We start from the raw sequence: 18550 nt of genomic DNA, 5'->3' as shown, positions 1-18550 counted from the left end.
CAAAATACTCCGCTATATTAAATGTCAACCAATTCCAACCAATTTTATAAATTAAAAACAACCCGCCCCCCGAAAAAAAGAATTGATTAATCAAATGGAATAAATTGCGTAGCGAATTCAGAATTCATTCGAGTTTTAATCATGACACAACAATTTCAATTCTTATTCATTGCAGAGAGAAGTAAATGAAAAGCCCAAACATTCGCTTTGATTTGAGAAAGTAGGACGAACTTTGGATAATGATTGTTTTTTCTATAATTAAAAATGCCAGCGGCAAGTTGCCGGGACAATGGTACCGTTGAGTCAGAGAAAAACTGACATTTGCACTTCAAACTTTTCTTCAGTTTCCGAATGAGATTTATTTATTTTTCTTTTCATCGCTCATTGAACGGACGATGACAATGTGAGGTACGTATTCCTAATAAAAAGAAAAGGCATGCAAATCAGCTTTACGCGCTATAAAAACCCACGCCCTTGAGTTCCATCGGCCCTCGTTTTTACATGAAGTGGATGTGTCTGAGTACACATTGTCCCGTTTCACTAGTAAAATAAAGGCTTTGTCCTTAACTTTTATGTTATAACACTCTCCCATATCTCGAGAATTACATTTCATCTTTTTCTGCACAACCGGAAGTCCTACTCAACACCCTAATCGAGAAGAATTATATTTTTTATTTTCCCGCGAATTAATGCGAAATAAATTTCTCGGATTTGAAGATTACCGATTCAGTGGACTTTAATCGTTACTTATTCAACGATTTTTTCCAATTGAAAAAATATATAAATAATTTTTTTTTGAATCTCCATTGAACTTTTTTTCCGCATTCAAATGGTAATAGTTTATATATTATAAAAAATATGGGTATTTTTTGTTTTTTCTTTTCGAGAGAATCGATTTCATTTAAAATGCATCGAATTGCTCGCAGATAGTCCCAGCGACCCTCGAATATACCGATGATCTCGTAATACGATAATAAACCCCAAGCAATCTAGGTCGCCTCCTCAAACCAAACAACCCATAATCCCGTGAAAACCATTTTGGTAACGACTCGAGATGTTCCACCAACAGGCAAGAACATTCGGTTCATTCAGAAAATATTCCCCATTCTCGTAAATCATCAGCAGTTGCGACTGAGAGACGGGGTAAGACGTCGAGAAATTAATTTGACGAAAAATTAATTTTATAATCGATAAAAATCCACACCCTAATTTAAAATCGCCGCAGGTCAATTTGAAATTCCATAATGAAGAAATTCCTCGGGAGTACTTACGGTAATGGAATTCCCGCCACATCATAAATAATTACCGCTATCTGTTGGATCAATACTATTTAGGAAAACTACCGCGCAATGACCGTGCGATTCGGTTCAATAATTAAAAAAAAAAATAAGAAACTGAGATTGTTATTGTAAATAAATTCGGGGTATTGATGATGATTTATCATTCGTGGGGTGGAAATTGGTTGAATTTAATTGTCAGCTGATTCCCTTTGACGTGCACATTATGGGGCTTCACTCGTTTTCACATGTTCACTAATCACAGGTGTACAAAATATTCGAAATAATTCGAGGTGTGTCGCAGTGTACCAGCAGTGCAGGTAGACTGTTGCACGTGTAGTTGTCCCGGTGACTCCACCGGTGACGCAGAGGTCTTATTTATTACTCCCACCTCCGGGAGTTCGAGCGAACGTGCTGCCACCATTAATTGAGAATTTTAGGATTCGATTATCATTTTTTGGGAATTTTCCAGAGAAAGAGAAAATACTGGGACTCAAAATTCGGGGAAATGAAATTTTCAATTCTATATTACAAAATATAATTAAAATATTATAACAGATATTTTTTTCCCGAAATGTGTATTCAATTTATATTTTGAATATATTCAAGATATTCGCGGGTAGATATTTTTTACTAGGAATCTCTGGGAATCCCCTCGAGGTAAGGATAGATTCAAATGCTGAATATTTGATTGCATTTAAAATTTTTCTAATTATAGCCGACGATTGTTGAAATAATAATTGTAAATTTTCGAGGAGGACGAGTTCAATATGAAAAAGTGTTTCGAAAAGATAAAAATGGTAAAGCCGAGGTAATGAATTATTGAATGTCAATAAAATTTCGAAACGTCAGACCCTTGGGTAAAACTCATAAATAAATAACCGCGAAATGAATATCGGAGAATATAACGTTCCCAGTTTTTCCCTCGAGGCGTGACTATTTTCTCAGACTCAACACGGGGCGCGAAATAATGACTCTTTGTTTGATAAGCACCGTTGATAAAAAAAAAAGCCGCGTGTAAGTCACGTTCAGCGATACGAGTTATTAAACGTATGCGATAAGTGTGGGACTCCCCATTCTACCAACGATCGAATTGCCCGAGACTTTGACCCCTAGAAAGTCACTCCTGATGATCGGCAAGGTAGAGCGTGAGACCTGGAGGAAAATCCTTGCCGACGGTGGAGATGTCGGTGGCAACAGTGACCACCAACAGATGGAGTTAATCTCTTATTCCGAGCTTGCGCTAGACGCGAGCGAATAAAAAGGGCTCGATTGATCATTTATCGGGACAAGACCTTCAATAGGTGCCCACCCCCGTTAAATTCCCACAAAATAATTCAATTCGTTATTAGCGAAAAGATTACTCGCCAGGATCACCCCTAATTTTTGATAATTACTAATTAAATCCATATTACTCGACCATTCGACCGTACATCATCCAATTTACATCTCAAAAACTCCCAAAACATGGGAAGAAATGCGATACTGCAAAATTTACCTTGTTGACCATATCGTGTTTCTCCTGAACATGTTGGCTACCATCAGAGTGAAGAACTCTCTCCACGGAATTGGGTCTGGAAACTCCATCAAGCTGGACAGTTTCTTTGAGAAGTGGTGGCGATGGAGGCGGAGGCAGATGATCATCTACCCCTCTAGTAGCATCTCTCGGATAATATATTTTCTGCAAAAAAGCATCCGCCATTAATCCAAAAAAAAAACCGAAAAAAAACCAACGAGCAACAGCAATATCCACAACATTTCCATTATAAGGTAATAAATAAGAAATATATAATTAAGACAGAATTACATGAGAGTTCAACTCTGACGTAAGATTAATAACTAATTATTTGTTAGTTATAGTTTAAGGGACAGGGGAAGGGAATTCATTCATTCCAAGGACTCCATAAAAATATCATTGATCTAGTCTTTCAAGAATTATTTAACCGTGATGTGGGGTTAATTGTTGTGTATAATTATGTGTCGCGATCTTTTGATCAAACCCACCTTCAACTGAATTTTTTTTTTGGACAAATGCCCGGCTGCCCTCGAGGGGAGAAAAAATATCATCATCGTAATCCCGAGAAAGCTAGCCTATTCCATGGCAATATGTCACCAAGACTGATCACAACAACAACACTCAGAGACAGTTCAATAACGAATGGTGGATCTGACGCCCCTAGACTCTAATCCCCTCTAAATCCAAGATTGATCGAACACTGAAGCGGCTTCAGCTGAAGAACCCGCGTAAAAGTGAATCAACAGACGGATGAACTATCCAGATATATATTTTACCCAACCTTTTCGTGAATGGACTGTTATACTTAGACAGCGTTAACTCTACGATGAAAAAAACATCGCAAAGAGTGAATAAACAAAGCCTTGAATTGTTCAACAGGGGATTATTAGGAATTTCTGGCTCATTGCCTCGGGTCATGAATTAACCACTAATGCCTTTCTCTAAGTATAGCATCAGGAATAATAAGCAAATTTAACGGGTAGGCGGTATTTTGGAGAGTAAAATTGGATTTTATATCTCCCGGGATTGTTTTCATTTACGAATGTTGCAGCGTGATTTAATGATATTGATATATTTTTAACGGTGAGATATTCCCGGGTCAAATAAATCGATTCGAGTTAATTCTCTCGTTGATTTTCCCTCGTAAATTTGGGGTAATGATTATTAATGGATACATGAGCAACAGTTACCTTTGTCGTACCAATTAGTTGTACATTCGCCCTGAGTGCATTACATGGGCAGTATACATCACAAATATTCGATCATTAATTATATTCGGCAAATTGATAATTACGAGAGTCATCGGATTAAATTGCCGATGGGGAGCCATGGAATCATCAACTCACGCGTTTTAGGCAACACCAACTGTTGTTTTCCAGGAAGATGTCATGGTCATTCCGGGAAGACGTTGATCTTTGGGATCTGATCCGTTGAACCTTCATCGGTACAGCATTGAAGTAATTACTAAATCGTCGCCGCGAATGCCTAACTATCGACACCCAATCGATCATGATTGACACACTGCCATGACACAATTCTCGAAACTTCGTACAGCTGATCGTCGTTGACCTTCGGTGCACGTGGCTACCACTCGACCGCGATTCTTCAGACAAATGGATTCATCCTGAATCACGTGCCATTTGGCCGGAGATTTTTAGGAAGAGGGCTTGGAGTTATCAGGAGTACTGCACAATTGCGCAACAAGGGATGATAATTGTGCAAGGGTATGCGAACAATTGCTGGTTGTTCGATGGAGTGAACTTCCGCAAGTGCCGACTCTTTGGTACAGACTGATGTGAGTAGGACTCGAAAAGCAGCATTCGTGTCAAACACAGACTCAAACACTTTGACTACGTCAAACCACTGAATTCACGCTGTACTTCACTGAAAAGCGCTTATTCGCGGAATATTCTGGCCATAATGAGGTAAATGGAGGCATACTGGGGTGGATTCCCAGGGGAAAGGGAGGAAATTAGATCGATCCCTTTTCGAGAGTAAACATGCGGTTCTGAATTGGACTGACGATAAAATTTTAAAAACTGGGTTGTGGGATTCCTTTCCCATTTTCTTTCCCAAAATCCTAGATCAGGTCCGGGGTTCGCGGGTCGCTGGTCGCGTAATTAATTGTCTTTGTGATAAGTTTCTGTAATTAAATGTGCCGTAATAACACACGACCGTGGAGAGGCGTTGAAAAATGGCGGATCCAATCCACTCAAATTGTCACCCTTGTATCGATTATCTTACCCTGAAACAATTCCTCGTCCTCCCTTTCCCGTTAATTCCATGACAAACGCATATTCGCACGATGCACACAATAAGCTGCAGTACACCAGGAACCGAGAGGAAATTAATACGGAAGATAATGCCATAGTGCTCCGACGTTGAAGACAAGAACATAGGAAATAGAAGAGACCGTCGCGTCAGGTGAATGGTAGTCACCCCATTCCCCATTTTTTACCAATATTTTTTCTCACCTCTCTCCATACCCCGGTACAAAAGCCAATCGGAAAGAATGGAGGGGAAAAAAAAGCTGATGTAACGTGTATCTGGCACTGACGCGAGTAGAATTGACCTTTTGATCGGAAAATTGTTTGTTCAACCGTGGCCCAATGGGCGAAAGAAAAAAAATCCATAAAAAAAAATCGTGAAACAATAGCTGACTATTTACAAGAAGCAATATTCACACTCGAGGGCGTCCTTTGAGTCCAAAATTTCCAGGAATAGGCGATCACCACTGATGAGGAAGGAATCGATAAATCGGAGGATAAGGTACCGACTCGGTGGGACGTGTGTCGGTACTCGATTCAATCAGCGGGCGGGAAAATTCATCGGTAAAATAGGGATCGATTACCGATTGAGGGATCGATCTCGGGGCTCTGGACTCCGGATTAGGACCCGGGCTTGGACAGGACGATGAATATGACGGTGGAATGATCTCTGAATGAAGTTGAGGATGTAATGAGATGCATGAATTTACGAACCTGGTTGTGGTCAACTGGGACATCAGGACTGGCCGACCTGCGGCCATAAATGTTCAACAGTGTCTGGGTCAGTGGGAATGCCGACGCTGGACCGCCCTGGAAAATTATGATCATAAAATGATGAATATATGATGCATACTCAGCTAGTATAACTTTAGTAATCATGTCGGAGACTTTTTTTTTCATTCTCTTTTACTCCACCCCATGGGGGACATTCAGCCAACACCTGACAGTACCAAGGATGGACGCATATGCTGATAAACGTCAGCTTTACCGTGTTATTCTACTCTGAAATGTCACGTCACTGAGATAACGGGAATTTTCAGTTTATTATAATGGCATACTGCGGTGAATTTTGCTGTTAATAGGAGTGAATATGCGGACCATGGAGTTTATTGAAAAAATAGGAATAAACGGCTTATGGAATTACCGGCGAGTGAAACACGTTGAATGATGAAAGTTATTTCAGGGAACAATTTTCGATTCCAAACACCACTTGACAGACCATTTTTACTCGTTCAACTTTCCAACTGTGAGTGAAAAACTTTTTGACTTCCCTAACTATTTTTACGATATTGCGAAAACTTTTGGGATGAGCGGGACTGTCAAGTTGTATCTTGAATTGGGAATTTAACATTGGGTAGAGCATTTGACATGCATTCCGTATTATTTATTACGATTAAAATATGACCGTCATATGACCGACTGACGAATTATCTATACAGACACTACGTGACAGTCACTCGCGTCACTAGTCTTGATTGACTTTTCCTTCGCCGTAAAATTAATGGATACCACTTTGAAAATCCATAAACTTTTATGATTTCATTTTTTATAGATTGCTCTGATCTTTCACCTTCTCGCGTCAGTCGAAACCCGCGATAGAGTTCCAGCTCTGGCAGGCAATACTACGAGTAAACGGGATTTGTAATCGAACGTTGGAGTTTCCTGAAGTACCAGACCTCATAAAAAAAATTCCTGAAAGGACTAGAGTGCGGGAAAAAAAAAATAGTCGGAGTTGGATTTCATTGGGTCGACGTAGCGATGGTTGAAAGGCCTTAGCTGAGCTTCACTTAGATTTTTATTTTCATCGGTAAAAGTATTTTCTTACTAGTGAAAGAGGCAAAAATAGTTGGCGGAAGTTGGAAGGGGAATAGTCGACGATATTGCTTCATGAGCATCTCCAATGCTCTGAATAGATATAATAAATTGCGATCATAATGATGTGAGAGACTAGCGCTGGGTAATCACTAGAAAAGTAAATTAAATCGCTGCTGGGCTTACAGCCACCCCAGCACCTCGTCGTATTCCATTTAGGTATGCCCCTGGGGTTTTGTTACTGGACCGCAATATCTCCGGCAAAAGCTTTACTTATTATATCCCATTCTATCTCGCATCCCTCTTAATCCCGCCCAATTACGTGAGATTACAATAAACAATTTTTTTTCGTTACCGACCCCCGGGCGATCATCAGATTGCCTTTCATGTCCGTCTTGAAAAAAATGAGGGAGCGTAAAAATAACCGCCGCCATTTTATACGGGGACATCGGCGACTCGAAATGGCGGACGCCCTCTACAGAAGCGATTAAACCTCACGATATTGCGGTAATCGATAATTAATTCAGTTGAGTTTACGATTTGAACAGTTTTAAGATACCGATCATAGGGATTGACCCACAGAACCTGAAATGGTTACGTGGGTCAAATCTGAGGGTCAAAATGGAGTTTCTATGACGATCTACGAATCGTTCTTGAAACACATCATTCCATTCCTATTATGGTGGCGCGAAAGGATCTCATGATGAAGCTATAACAAAAAAATACATTACGAAAGAATGCGGCGCATCAGATAAAGAGGGAAAAACATTTCCCGTATTTCCAATCTCACTAATTCCGGTTGGTGTGCCACTCACCGACTGATGTAGCATCCATGCCGAGTAGTCAAAGAGTGGTACGAGATTTGCAGCGTCAGCCCTTGAAATAATGGAACGGGTGGTGGATAGAGGAGGTACGTGAGAGTGAGATCTATGTATATTTTCTGGGATAAAAGGTACATCGAGGCTGAAAGTGGATGCTTCAAGTCGTGAAAGGAGCACACGCCAGTGCGCGTCACACATTTCCGCCTGCAGATATTTGTTTTGTTTGTGGTGCATCTGGAGATGAAAAAAAAAAAGAACCTGATGGAAATATCACACGTCAAAATGCCAACGTCAATGTTTTGGTACAGACCCGAATACAGCACACCTCATTGATTCGGCGAATCGAATAGCAGATGGTGATAGTTGTCGTAACGTTCATTGTGACTCAATATAGCTTTTCTAGGGACGAATAAAACATCTCCGGGGGATAATCTCGTGGCAACAGAAGGCTGGGCAGTTTTTCAAGCGTGCTCCAATGTCTGGGTTTACGCGGGCAATGAGAGTATAAGAAATGAGGGACGGGAGATAATGGCTGGGGTCTTCCGAGAGAAATGGCTTTGAGGATAACAAGCTAGGCGCAATTGTTATGAACGCCGTTTCTACCCTCGTTTCGACGAATAACCTTCCTCGTCTTGATAAACTCCGGGGAATCGTTAAGACCAGGCCTTCAAGGATAGCTAGGGTCCATCATCAACATCCTGATTACGAAACCTTCAACTGAGAATTCGTTCCTTCAATTAACGATTCGTCAGCGCAATCAGTGATTGACACATATCATTTGGAATTGAAACAAAGAATTGATAGGGGATTGATAATTGTCTTGGGTCTTTCAGACTAGATGGACTTCGGAGGGCTCGTCAGTGGGAGCAATCAACTGGATTGATTGAACCTAATCGTCAGGATCGGTGGAGAATAATCTATGATGCTCACCAAGTAGCTGTAACTGATCAAATCCAACGATCAAGCACCTCATCTACTTCCCCCTCAGGATCAATAGCCTGGAGACTGTGGACACGAGTTGACCGCAGACTGGACGACAACACTGGCATTAAGTACACCATCCAACAATTTTCTTCTACTTCGTTGTAAAGCGTCCAACAAAGTTGGGATGTATCTTGACTATGTGCTGCCTTCAGCCCATAACTTCCTCTCTCTCATTCACTGAAAGTCCAGAGCTTGTCGGGATTAGTTTGCGGAGGAGTCAACGCCTGTATCTTCTCGGTTTGTATCGACAAAACACTTCAGCACTGTCCAACTCCAACTCTTCTGGCAGTAACAAATGGATTATTTTCTTCCTTCACCCTTGTTCGTAAATGATTTCCGTTATTTTTTTTCTTCTCAACTGTCAGAAAGGACACAATGTTTGGAGTGAAGTTATATATCGAGGAGTGGGTCTTGAAAATGACATCGAGTGCACCAGAGATACCTCGGGCACTTGGACACACGATACCAAGTGGATTTTCCCCTTTCTGATGATCCTGCTGGGTGAAATTGAAAATACACTCTCAAGTGGCTGCATTGGTGAGTGGAAACTGTAGTGCCCTTCAGGTTTCAAATTTTCTGGGAAATGTCAGTCGAGAAATTTGAAAGAGGAGACTCGATGCAGCCTATTTGAAACTGATCTTCGTTTTTGAGAGGAGCCTGTTCAATCAAATGAGATAGAACCCGAAGAAAACTATCGATGAAACCCGATAGATATCCGTAATCAAAACTCAACTGAGAGTTTTTAATCTAATACCTGGAAATCCTTCAACAATCCATCGTGGTTTCACCGGTCTGCTGCTGATATCCATCAGTTGACTCTTTAAAATACTATTACCCAAACAATTACCTGAATTAATTAACTCGCCATTCCCCATTCCAGCATATTAAACCGTCCCATCGTTAATTCCCTCGGGTTGTTAATGCTGATCCCTTCAGGTACCTCTGTGCCAGTAAATAAATCCAATTAACCCTAGCTGACTACTTGGCTGATACCAAAATAATGGCAAGCATCTCCAAAATCCTCCAAATAATTACCATATCAATGAATTATTTCAAATCACTCCCTCATCCACCCGCGGATAATCCCATAATATTTTCCAGACAACTAAAATTCAGGATAACTAATTGATTATTCTTAATATCCATCCACGATTTAATGATACGTTACTCCGGCATCGTGAATGTCTCATGATTTTGCGTGTGTTGCTGGAAAATTGAGAGATAGTGCTAACGATCCTACATACTAGAGAAATAACGAGATAAATATACCTAGTGCATTGACTAGCGGTTAATAAAAGCCCATAAACACTGATCTCTAATGCCTGAGCTTGTTAGCAGCTGGTGGCTCATAATGAGGCTGTTACTCTGTCATCAATTTATTTCAACATACAACGAATATTCAAGAAAATCGAGACATGGTTTTTTTTTAATTATGATTGGGTAATGATAATAAATCGACGAACGATGGAATTGTCCGAGAACCAATTGCCGTGGAGTCTCAATATTTTCAAAGGAAAATGATTTTGCTGCATGATTTTGTCTTGATAGTCGCTTGACCGCAAACTAAATTTACTCTAAGTGCATGGAGTCCGGGCTTGCAGTGTCCTAAATGGTAAACAGTATTTGGTTATTATGGGAGGGGATGAGAGGGATTGAGAGGGGATGAGAGGGTATGGAAGGGAATGAGAGGGCATGGAAGGGAATGAGAGGGCATGGAAGGGGTTGAAAGGGGTTGAGAGGGGATGAGAGGGCATGGAAGGGGTTGAAAGTGGTTGAGAGGGGATGAGAGAAGTTGAGAGGGGATGAGTGGAGAGGGGTGAGCAAGGGATATGGGGGTGAAGGTAACGGCTCTCTGGGCAGTGGGGGCTATAAGCCTATGTGGGCTAGGCCGTCCGGTTTGGTTTCTGGTGTTATCTGGATGTGTGTTAATTCACTGTACATGCAGAAACACCACTTTACATGGTGGTGTACCCGAAGCAACCCTTCTACCTGCATTATCTCCAAGCACGTAGGTGTACAATGGTTCTTTCCTTATGCGGCACCCGGGCCTTAGTGCATGGTAATTTTCTTGCTCATTTATTCATTCAACTGGGAAGAGTACTGGGATGTACATGAAAATGCGAATTCCCAACTGCGCTAGGTACATAAAAGAACGGGTAACGTGACAAGTCGAAACATAACTTTCGCGAGAGCTCTTCAGGAATTTGAATCATCACTTTTATGTTACGATGCAGTTGTACCACTTTCACAACTGGTGGGATGTCGTTTGATTGGCTGTTTTGCTTTTTCATTGGTGATTTTATTATCCCTGAATTTGCGTATTTTCGTGGAGATCTAGGATAAGAATAATGCGACGGCAAATGCTCGTGGAATTTTGTAATAAACGGTGGAGTGGCACGTGCTGCTCAGTGAGCGATCTTATGCTTCAGGATTAATATGTGAAACTTTTCGGGTGGTGCTGTCGGGCGTTTAAGACATTCCGTAGACGAGTTGACATCGGCACATGTCGGGAATTCGTTTCAGCATTCCGAGAGGATCTGTGAATTCTCGATGAATCTTTTTGGGAAATTCGGATGAGGATGTCAGGGTTGTGTACAGGGACGCAGTATTTTTGAGGATAATTATTTGGGAATATTTCGTCGTTTATTTTCAGTCTTTTATCGAGTTGCCCTTTCCAACTTCCCGAGTAAAAAAAATTTTAATCGGAATATTTTTTCCAAATTTTTAAAAAATTTTTGGAAAACTTTTCAGGAAAAAAAAATTGTATTTTTGGGAAATGTTTTGAAAAATTTTTCAAAGATTTGTTTGGGAAAATTTCTTTTATAATTTTCTCGAAATTTTTGCGAATACAATTTTTTCTTTTAATTATACTGTTTTCCTCCTTTTTTGATTTTTCAATATTCTCAAAAAAAAACGCTATCTAAATTATAAAAAAAAATTTTCTATTCAAATTTTTGAAAAATTTTTCAAAAGCTTCCCCAAAAATAAAATCGTTTTGCTTTCCGATTTTTTTTGTTTCATAAAAAAGATTTCTAAAAAGTTTTCCAAAAATTTTTTGAAAATCTGAAAAAATATATTCCGATTACAATTTTTTTTTACCCGGGTCAGTAGAGACTTATCCATTAGCATCACACTCGAGGGCAATCCACTTTTATTGTTAGCAATTTCCCAGGCGAAAAAATAATGGAGGGAATAAAAAAAAGTGTTTGAAAATCGATCCAGGTATTAGGAAATTCCACTGCGATAGCGGTGGTGTGGGCTAGAACTGGAGTGAGTTGAAAGAGGATGAGATCTTGAGTGTAACAAACAACTTCTCGCTCTAATGAATCCCGAGGTGGAAACGCGAGCGATTCCCGATAAGGCAAAGTTTATCGTAAAAACAATTTCCTTTCCCACTTCATTCTCCACAGGCCAGAACGCAGGGATGATGAGGGAAAGGAAAAGGACTCGTTGGATGGAAGTCGAACAGACTGAGACACTTTTTCTCGTACTCTGGCACCTACCTTGGGGTAACGTTTCACTCTACCCCTGGGTTCATCTCATTTAGTCTCTTCGCTTATTCTGACTTCGAACTTAATTTGCAATTCGATTTATTTTTATTAGAAACGGTGGATGTCGGGGATGCTGATGGAAATAAATGCCGGGATTCATCTCAATTAGCTGAATTACCCTGGCTGAGTGCTCGGGTATGAATTTCAGACTCAAAGCGCAATATTTATCAAAATTGAAGATTTCATTTCTGTTCAACTCCTAATCCACGTATAAATCCTTTTTTTATTCAAATTTATTTTAAACTCAATTTTTTAAAATTCATTTAACATTTAATTAAAACGAATGGAGACTATGTTAAATATATTATTCATTTTATATTTATATATTATACATTTTGTTTATTGAAAAATAAATAAACAGCGGATGAGAATATTTGATTGTGTTATTATATATTCTGATGCGAATAAAATCGGGGGATTTCTCATCAAGGGGATGATTGCATTGAATTTTTTATTGGTTCGCGATCTAATTAGTAATGTTGAACAGTGAATCACAATTAATTCCTTATAAAATCACACTGCAGTGGGAGAAAACAGATGACGCTGTTGGATAAAATGATGTTTAATTGGCGGGAGGCAATTAACCAGTGAATTCGTAATGACAATCCGAACAAACGAAACAACACCACTGAGAGATGGTAATAACGGGGTGGATGAAAATACAGTGGTCGTGTTTGAGAGCTTTCGTCGAGGTAATGCAGCAATTGTCGATGTCCCATAAACATTCAGTCGTCAGAGAATAATACGGGAGTCGTTAAATCAAGATGAACAGACATCGCAAAATAATCCATAAACAATTATCCAGAAGCTGAAATTTTCCGTCAATAATATTCCAATACTCAATATTCCTTCAATGATTCCAATATTCAATATCCCTTCAATGATTCCAGATGCAGTGAAAATTCATTTTCCAAAAAAAAAAGTGGGGATTTATCTCGTCACTTCCGCTCACTCGAAGCCACGCCAATTGGCAGTGGAATCAACATTCAAAAGGTTCATACAGAAAAAAAAAAATTAATGAAAGAGTCAAGAAGCAATATCGATCGTCATTCCCCTTCCCTGGACACGGATGTGCGCATGAGTTGATGACCAGACGAAGTCCCCGAGACAGCAAATATCGACTGGTCAGTGATTTGAGCACAACTGTGTGGTAACAAATAAAGATAATGCAATGTAGCACCGTGAAATGATTTTCTCTTGTATTTTCTGAATCTCCAACAATTGCACTGGTGGATATGAGAACTTGAGCTTGTTTGTACGATAACTACTTGGAGTTAAACCAACCGTACCTCTCGGTACTTCGCATTTACCTCGTCAAGTTTCAACTCGTCGACGTGCACTCTGCCCATTCGCTTGATAATACTGCTAATTGTTCATTGCTATCTCAATTCAATACCACGGAACTAACTCCCGGTAGAATGAGATTGGAGAATAGTTGATAGATTCTATTCATGAGTTGTGCCACCAGCGGCTACACCACTCTGAATACCGAATTCTACTTAGACGTGATGGAGCTGTCGATATGGTCATCAATCATTGATGATCGGTGGTCTGAGAGAATTACAGCTGGTGGGATCATCAGAATGATGGGTCGACAGGTTTACGTATGGATTTCTGGTTGGATGAAAATTTTTTTTTATCAAATTCATCGACTGTCAATCAGACCTCTCCGCTCTTCGCTGTTTGTCCAAGATGTCATGAGGCCATTGTCACGCGGGACAAATGGCGATTGCTTTATCTTAAATCATTTCATTCATTTAATTAAGATTATGACTGAATTGTCCCAAAATTACTGATGTCGACTACTGGGTCAATCGAGATCCCATCGCAGTTCACAAACCTCAGGAATTGATTGTCAATGTGAGAATGTTGAGAATTTCAATAATAAGTTTTGGTAATCTGGAGTAATCTGGAGTTGTTATCTTACCACTTAATCATTCTGACTTTGATAATTTACAGGTTGCAACCGAGGATCTACTTCAGATCTATCCCTCAAACGGATGCCGATGTCATTGACCTACTTCACCCAGATCTGGGCATCACCAGTCAAGATTGGTAATGCCATTGGCAATTCAGGAGAAACACCGAGAGCCACCAAGACAAATCCTATCGTGTTGTTATCAACGATTTGGGATGCATTCGCATTGTACCTCGATAGAACGAGAAAGGATAAGAATCTCTTCAGATTGTTCAGAAAAATCGGATGCGAATGCGAAGCACTTCAGTCAACTACAATGGAGAACTATGAAAATCTCGCATAGTGCTCTATCTCATCTTCCCATACCAGGTTGGAATTATTTTCTATTGCGGAATAATTCAAATTTATTCGTCCATAAATTCTAGATCGATAGCGCAGTGGAATTAGCATGACAGAGAAATCGCATTCGGTGGGTCCCACGAAAAATAAAATAGCTTGCATCAAGTTCTTTCGAATTATTCATTTTTCTTCCCTCAGCCTCATGATAAACTCATAACCCAAATTCCACTTTCCCCAGTCCACTCGGATGGTGCATTCAACGCTTGCATTGCACCACCGCTGATACCGTTGATTTTTCCCATCGTTCAGCCTGAAATGTCCAGATAATCCTGGGTCTCGCTTCATGTTTGGGTACCATCGAAAATCGATCCACCCATATACCACTCACACCAAACACATACCATGTATCCAATTATTTTTCCACGTGAACCCTTTATTTTCCTCCCATGAACGCAATCATATTTTTTTCAACCATTTCTATTTATTTATTTTTTTTCACACTTTATGCGGTTGTTTCTACTTTTTTTTTGTGTGGGGGGGGGGGGGGGGGGGTATTTTTTTTTTGTCACACACCGGTGGCTTTTGAATTTTTGGCATTCATACGATCCAAAGTCCCGGATGGCCGCTGACTTGGCGCCAGTGATTCGATACTATCGCACGTGACAGCCAGTCTATAAATCTCCCCCCCCCCCTCTCTCTCTCTCCCTCATTCCGCCGGAAAATAATAACATGAAGGATTTTCGGAGGAAAAAAGGTTCAAGCGATGATGACAAAAAATTGGTGACGGTGAAATATGTTCGGGGAAATTGATTGTGAATTCATTTGAAATAGAATTTTCCATTTTGTTCGGGATAAAGAGGCGAACGAACAATAAATAAAATAAATGATCACTGACCGTCACATAACCGTCACCTGATCAATTCCAAATTTTAATCTCACTGGAAAATTTCAACCCTCGAATACACCACGAAAATAATTCGTACCAACTCCATTATTCCCGACAGCGAAAATTCTGGTGGATTAATAATTTAAATAGGTCATTCATGAACTATTAAAAAAATATTCACTTCACAAGGGTAAACTGTCCATTCATAATTCGCTAATGAACTCCATTAAATCTGAATTAATCGATTTATCATCGCTCTCGAGCTTTCCCCGTTGTTCTAAAAATGTAATATCATTTCGTTGATCAATGAATTATTTTAGGGATGAATTATAAACCGTCAGACAAAATTTTCAGATGACTGCTGAGAAGAATTGTGTATTTTTACGAGATACATGACGAGAATAGCTTTCGGTGGAATGAGGACATTCTTCTCGGAATAATTTCCGAATGGATTGAACAAATCGATCACTCCCACATGTGAAGCGGACGCAACAACCCGATAAATTCACCTCGAATATTCGTTTCGATTCCGTGACAAAGTTGGAATTCGATGGGAAGTCCGAAAGACATCTACGTCACAGGGCATTACACCCCAGACACGTGTAAATTCCATCTGAACCTACGACATACTGATGCATCGGTGAAGGACCTGAGAAAGAGAAGAAATGCCAGTGAAATTCACGAGACAGTTTTCACCATTCGATATCTCGACTTTTCGAGGTACAAAGGTTTATTGCCACACCCAGAAACCGGTAATCAATCGGTATTAATTCTCCACGTGAAAAAACTGGTTTTGACAAATCGAAGTACAAACACTTAATTACCCCTCACAATCAATGAAAACTCATTCATCTGCACTGAGGAGTCGCACCAGCCCCAAACAAATCTTTCAATTACCGGGAGTTTTAATACCATCAGCAAGCATCAACCTTTGATCCTTTTCATGGGGTATCTCGAAGTTGTCCGGTAAATTCCATCAAACTTGAAAATTGATTGAATTTGCGGTACCAATTGAAGTTTAAATCCCATCCCAGTGTTCTTTCATCCAAAACAATTCATTCACTTTCAAATCAATAAACTCGAGAGAGCGATTGAAACAATTTTGCAATCAATTGATTTTCCGTATCAAAGGTGTAATGAAGCACCTGGAGATAATAACCTCGAGTTATCGATAAATTTATGGTATTCATCGATGCAAATGATGAAATTGGGGATCGGTGAATGGAGACAGTACACATACCTGTGGAATCTCATGGTGGCACTGGGTCAGGGATCCCTGTGTTGGAAACACTGTGACCGGATGATGACGTCGCATTCATCAAGGGATACATCCCTGGTGTTCCTGGCCTTGGGGTATGCGGACTCAGAACTAATATCACCGCTTCCTATGGCAGACGTTTGCGTGTGATTGCATTTATGACCCTCGGGTACTGAATACTCGTAAATTACACACGGAATTGTTTCATTGGCATTTGTGAGTTGCCGGTTGATTTCTCGGGAAAGAGACTCTGAAAATTCGCCAGGGTATTTACATCACTTGGAAAATAATTGTGCAATGATTATATTTTAGCCTTTAAATAGAAAGAAGTTGAGATTTATGCAATTGAGTGGAGAATTTTCCCTGAACTGGAACAACATAATCCTTCCATCTAGCTTCAGCTTCAAAAACACTACAGCTATGAATTAATAACCCTTCGTCAGCCTCCAACAACAAGACGTTTGACATCAGGATTAAGACTAATGCATTCCCATTCGTATCCACTTCTAGTCACGTTGTTCCTCGTATTTGCTAAAAGCAGTGGTGGTGTGACTGACGGTTCGAGGCCAAACCCGAGTGGATCCAGTGTCTGGGTTGAAGTTAAGCCAACCGTTGTACCAAGGATAGCACCACCCATATTCACCGCATCCATCAACCACGGGGTGAAACTGAATTTTGCCGTGGGCGTTGGTAACAGGTACATCGGCATGAATGTAAAGGTGGAGAGATAAGTAGTACACGACGAAAACCGTTTGCCATCCCTTGGATGAGAGACACACTGTTAGTCACGGGATTCTAACAAATTGTTCCTACACGAGTATACCCTCTAGGCGAGTTGTCATTTTCGAGTGAACGTGACCGTGCGCACCAGGAATAGGATGTGGGTGTGAACGGGCCTTTGAGGATCAGTGTTTACCTACTGGGTGGCTTGGCAGACAGTATGTGCTGTACCGTCTCATTATCATAGACACTCAAACGACTACGGGGATTACTGTCAAGTGATTCTTGGATGGTAAATAGTAATTTGACTGGAAAGTTTACAGCAGGACATGTTCACGTTCATCAATTTTTTTTGGGATGATGCAGGAAAGCTAATCTCATCTTCATGAGCTGATCAGAGGCTGGAGAATCGCTGGATCAGACTGGGATAATCAAAGGATTTTGATTGCGGGCTAATGTGTAAAGGCAATTCGTCAACATCAAGTGGAGCCTTTCCTGGGTAAATATAGAAAATTGGAAGTACCTGACCAGGAGCCATGGTGCTCTCATGGTTTGGTGGAGTTTGTTCCCCGCACCTACCCACTTCCGGCTTCATGGTTTCGGACATAAATTGCAACTGGCTACGATCTTGCATTTAGCACCGGGGGTTCAGCAAGCATACGGTTGCCCTCACCAATTAATCACAGCATGACAAATCGCCTAGACCAATGCCTTTCGAGATTTCACCCGCGTGTCATTCGTAATCCGGTAATTGGCAACTTAAAATTTCCGGCGTAGAAATTGTAATCGGAATATTTTTTCAAAACTTTCAAAAAATTTCTGGAAAACTTTTCCGAATTTTTCTTTATTAAACAAAAAAATCGGAAAACAAAAGAATTTTATCTCGCGGAAAGGTTTTGACAAATTTTTCAAAAATTTGAATAGGATTATTTTTTTTATAATTTACATGGCGTTTTTTTTTTGAGAATATTAAAAATCAAAAAAGTGAGAAAACAACAGTATAATTAAAAAAAAAAATTATATTCGCAAAAATTTCTACAAAATGATAAAAAAAATTTTCCGAAACAAATGTTTGAAAAATTTTTCAAAACATTCCCAAAAATACAATTGTTTTGTCCCAATGTTTTTTTGTTTAAAAAAAAAATCTGAAAAGTTTTCCAGAAATTTTTTTTTCCCGGGAGGCTAGAGCTAACTTCTGGAT

The 18550-nt window shown here is 40.0% G+C and overlaps 1 protein-coding gene across 9 annotated transcripts in view; it reads right to left on the bottom strand.

The window, feature by feature from the left end:
* Window positions 1-18550, bottom strand: part of dlg1 (discs large 1) — a 96928-nt gene that overhangs the window by 65039 nt on the left and 13339 nt on the right. For 5 of the 9 annotated variants that reach the window (XM_011307266.1, XM_011307270.1, XM_011307268.1 and 2 more), the window contains exons 3-4: window positions 5775-5870; window positions 2776-2958 (exon numbers count right to left, since the gene is read on the bottom strand). In XM_011307266.1, coding sequence (XP_011305568.1) covers window positions 2776-2958; window positions 5775-5870 — 279 coding nt within the window. Of the gene's footprint in view, window positions 1-1271; window positions 1626-2775; window positions 2959-3281; window positions 3475-5774; window positions 5871-18550 lie in introns of those variants that run through there. The other 4 variants (XM_011307273.1, XM_011307275.1, XM_011307272.1 and 1 more) reach the window with 3 other exon arrangements.

Source organism: Fopius arisanus, unplaced genomic scaffold (genome assembly GCF_000806365.1).
Source record: "Fopius arisanus strain USDA-PBARC FA_bdor unplaced genomic scaffold, ASM80636v1 scaffold00053, whole genome shotgun sequence".
Lineage (NCBI taxonomy): Eukaryota > Metazoa > Arthropoda > Insecta > Hymenoptera > Braconidae > Fopius > Fopius arisanus.
Note: the sequence above shows the minus strand (reverse complement) of the source record. Positions and strands in the feature narration are given on the sequence as shown.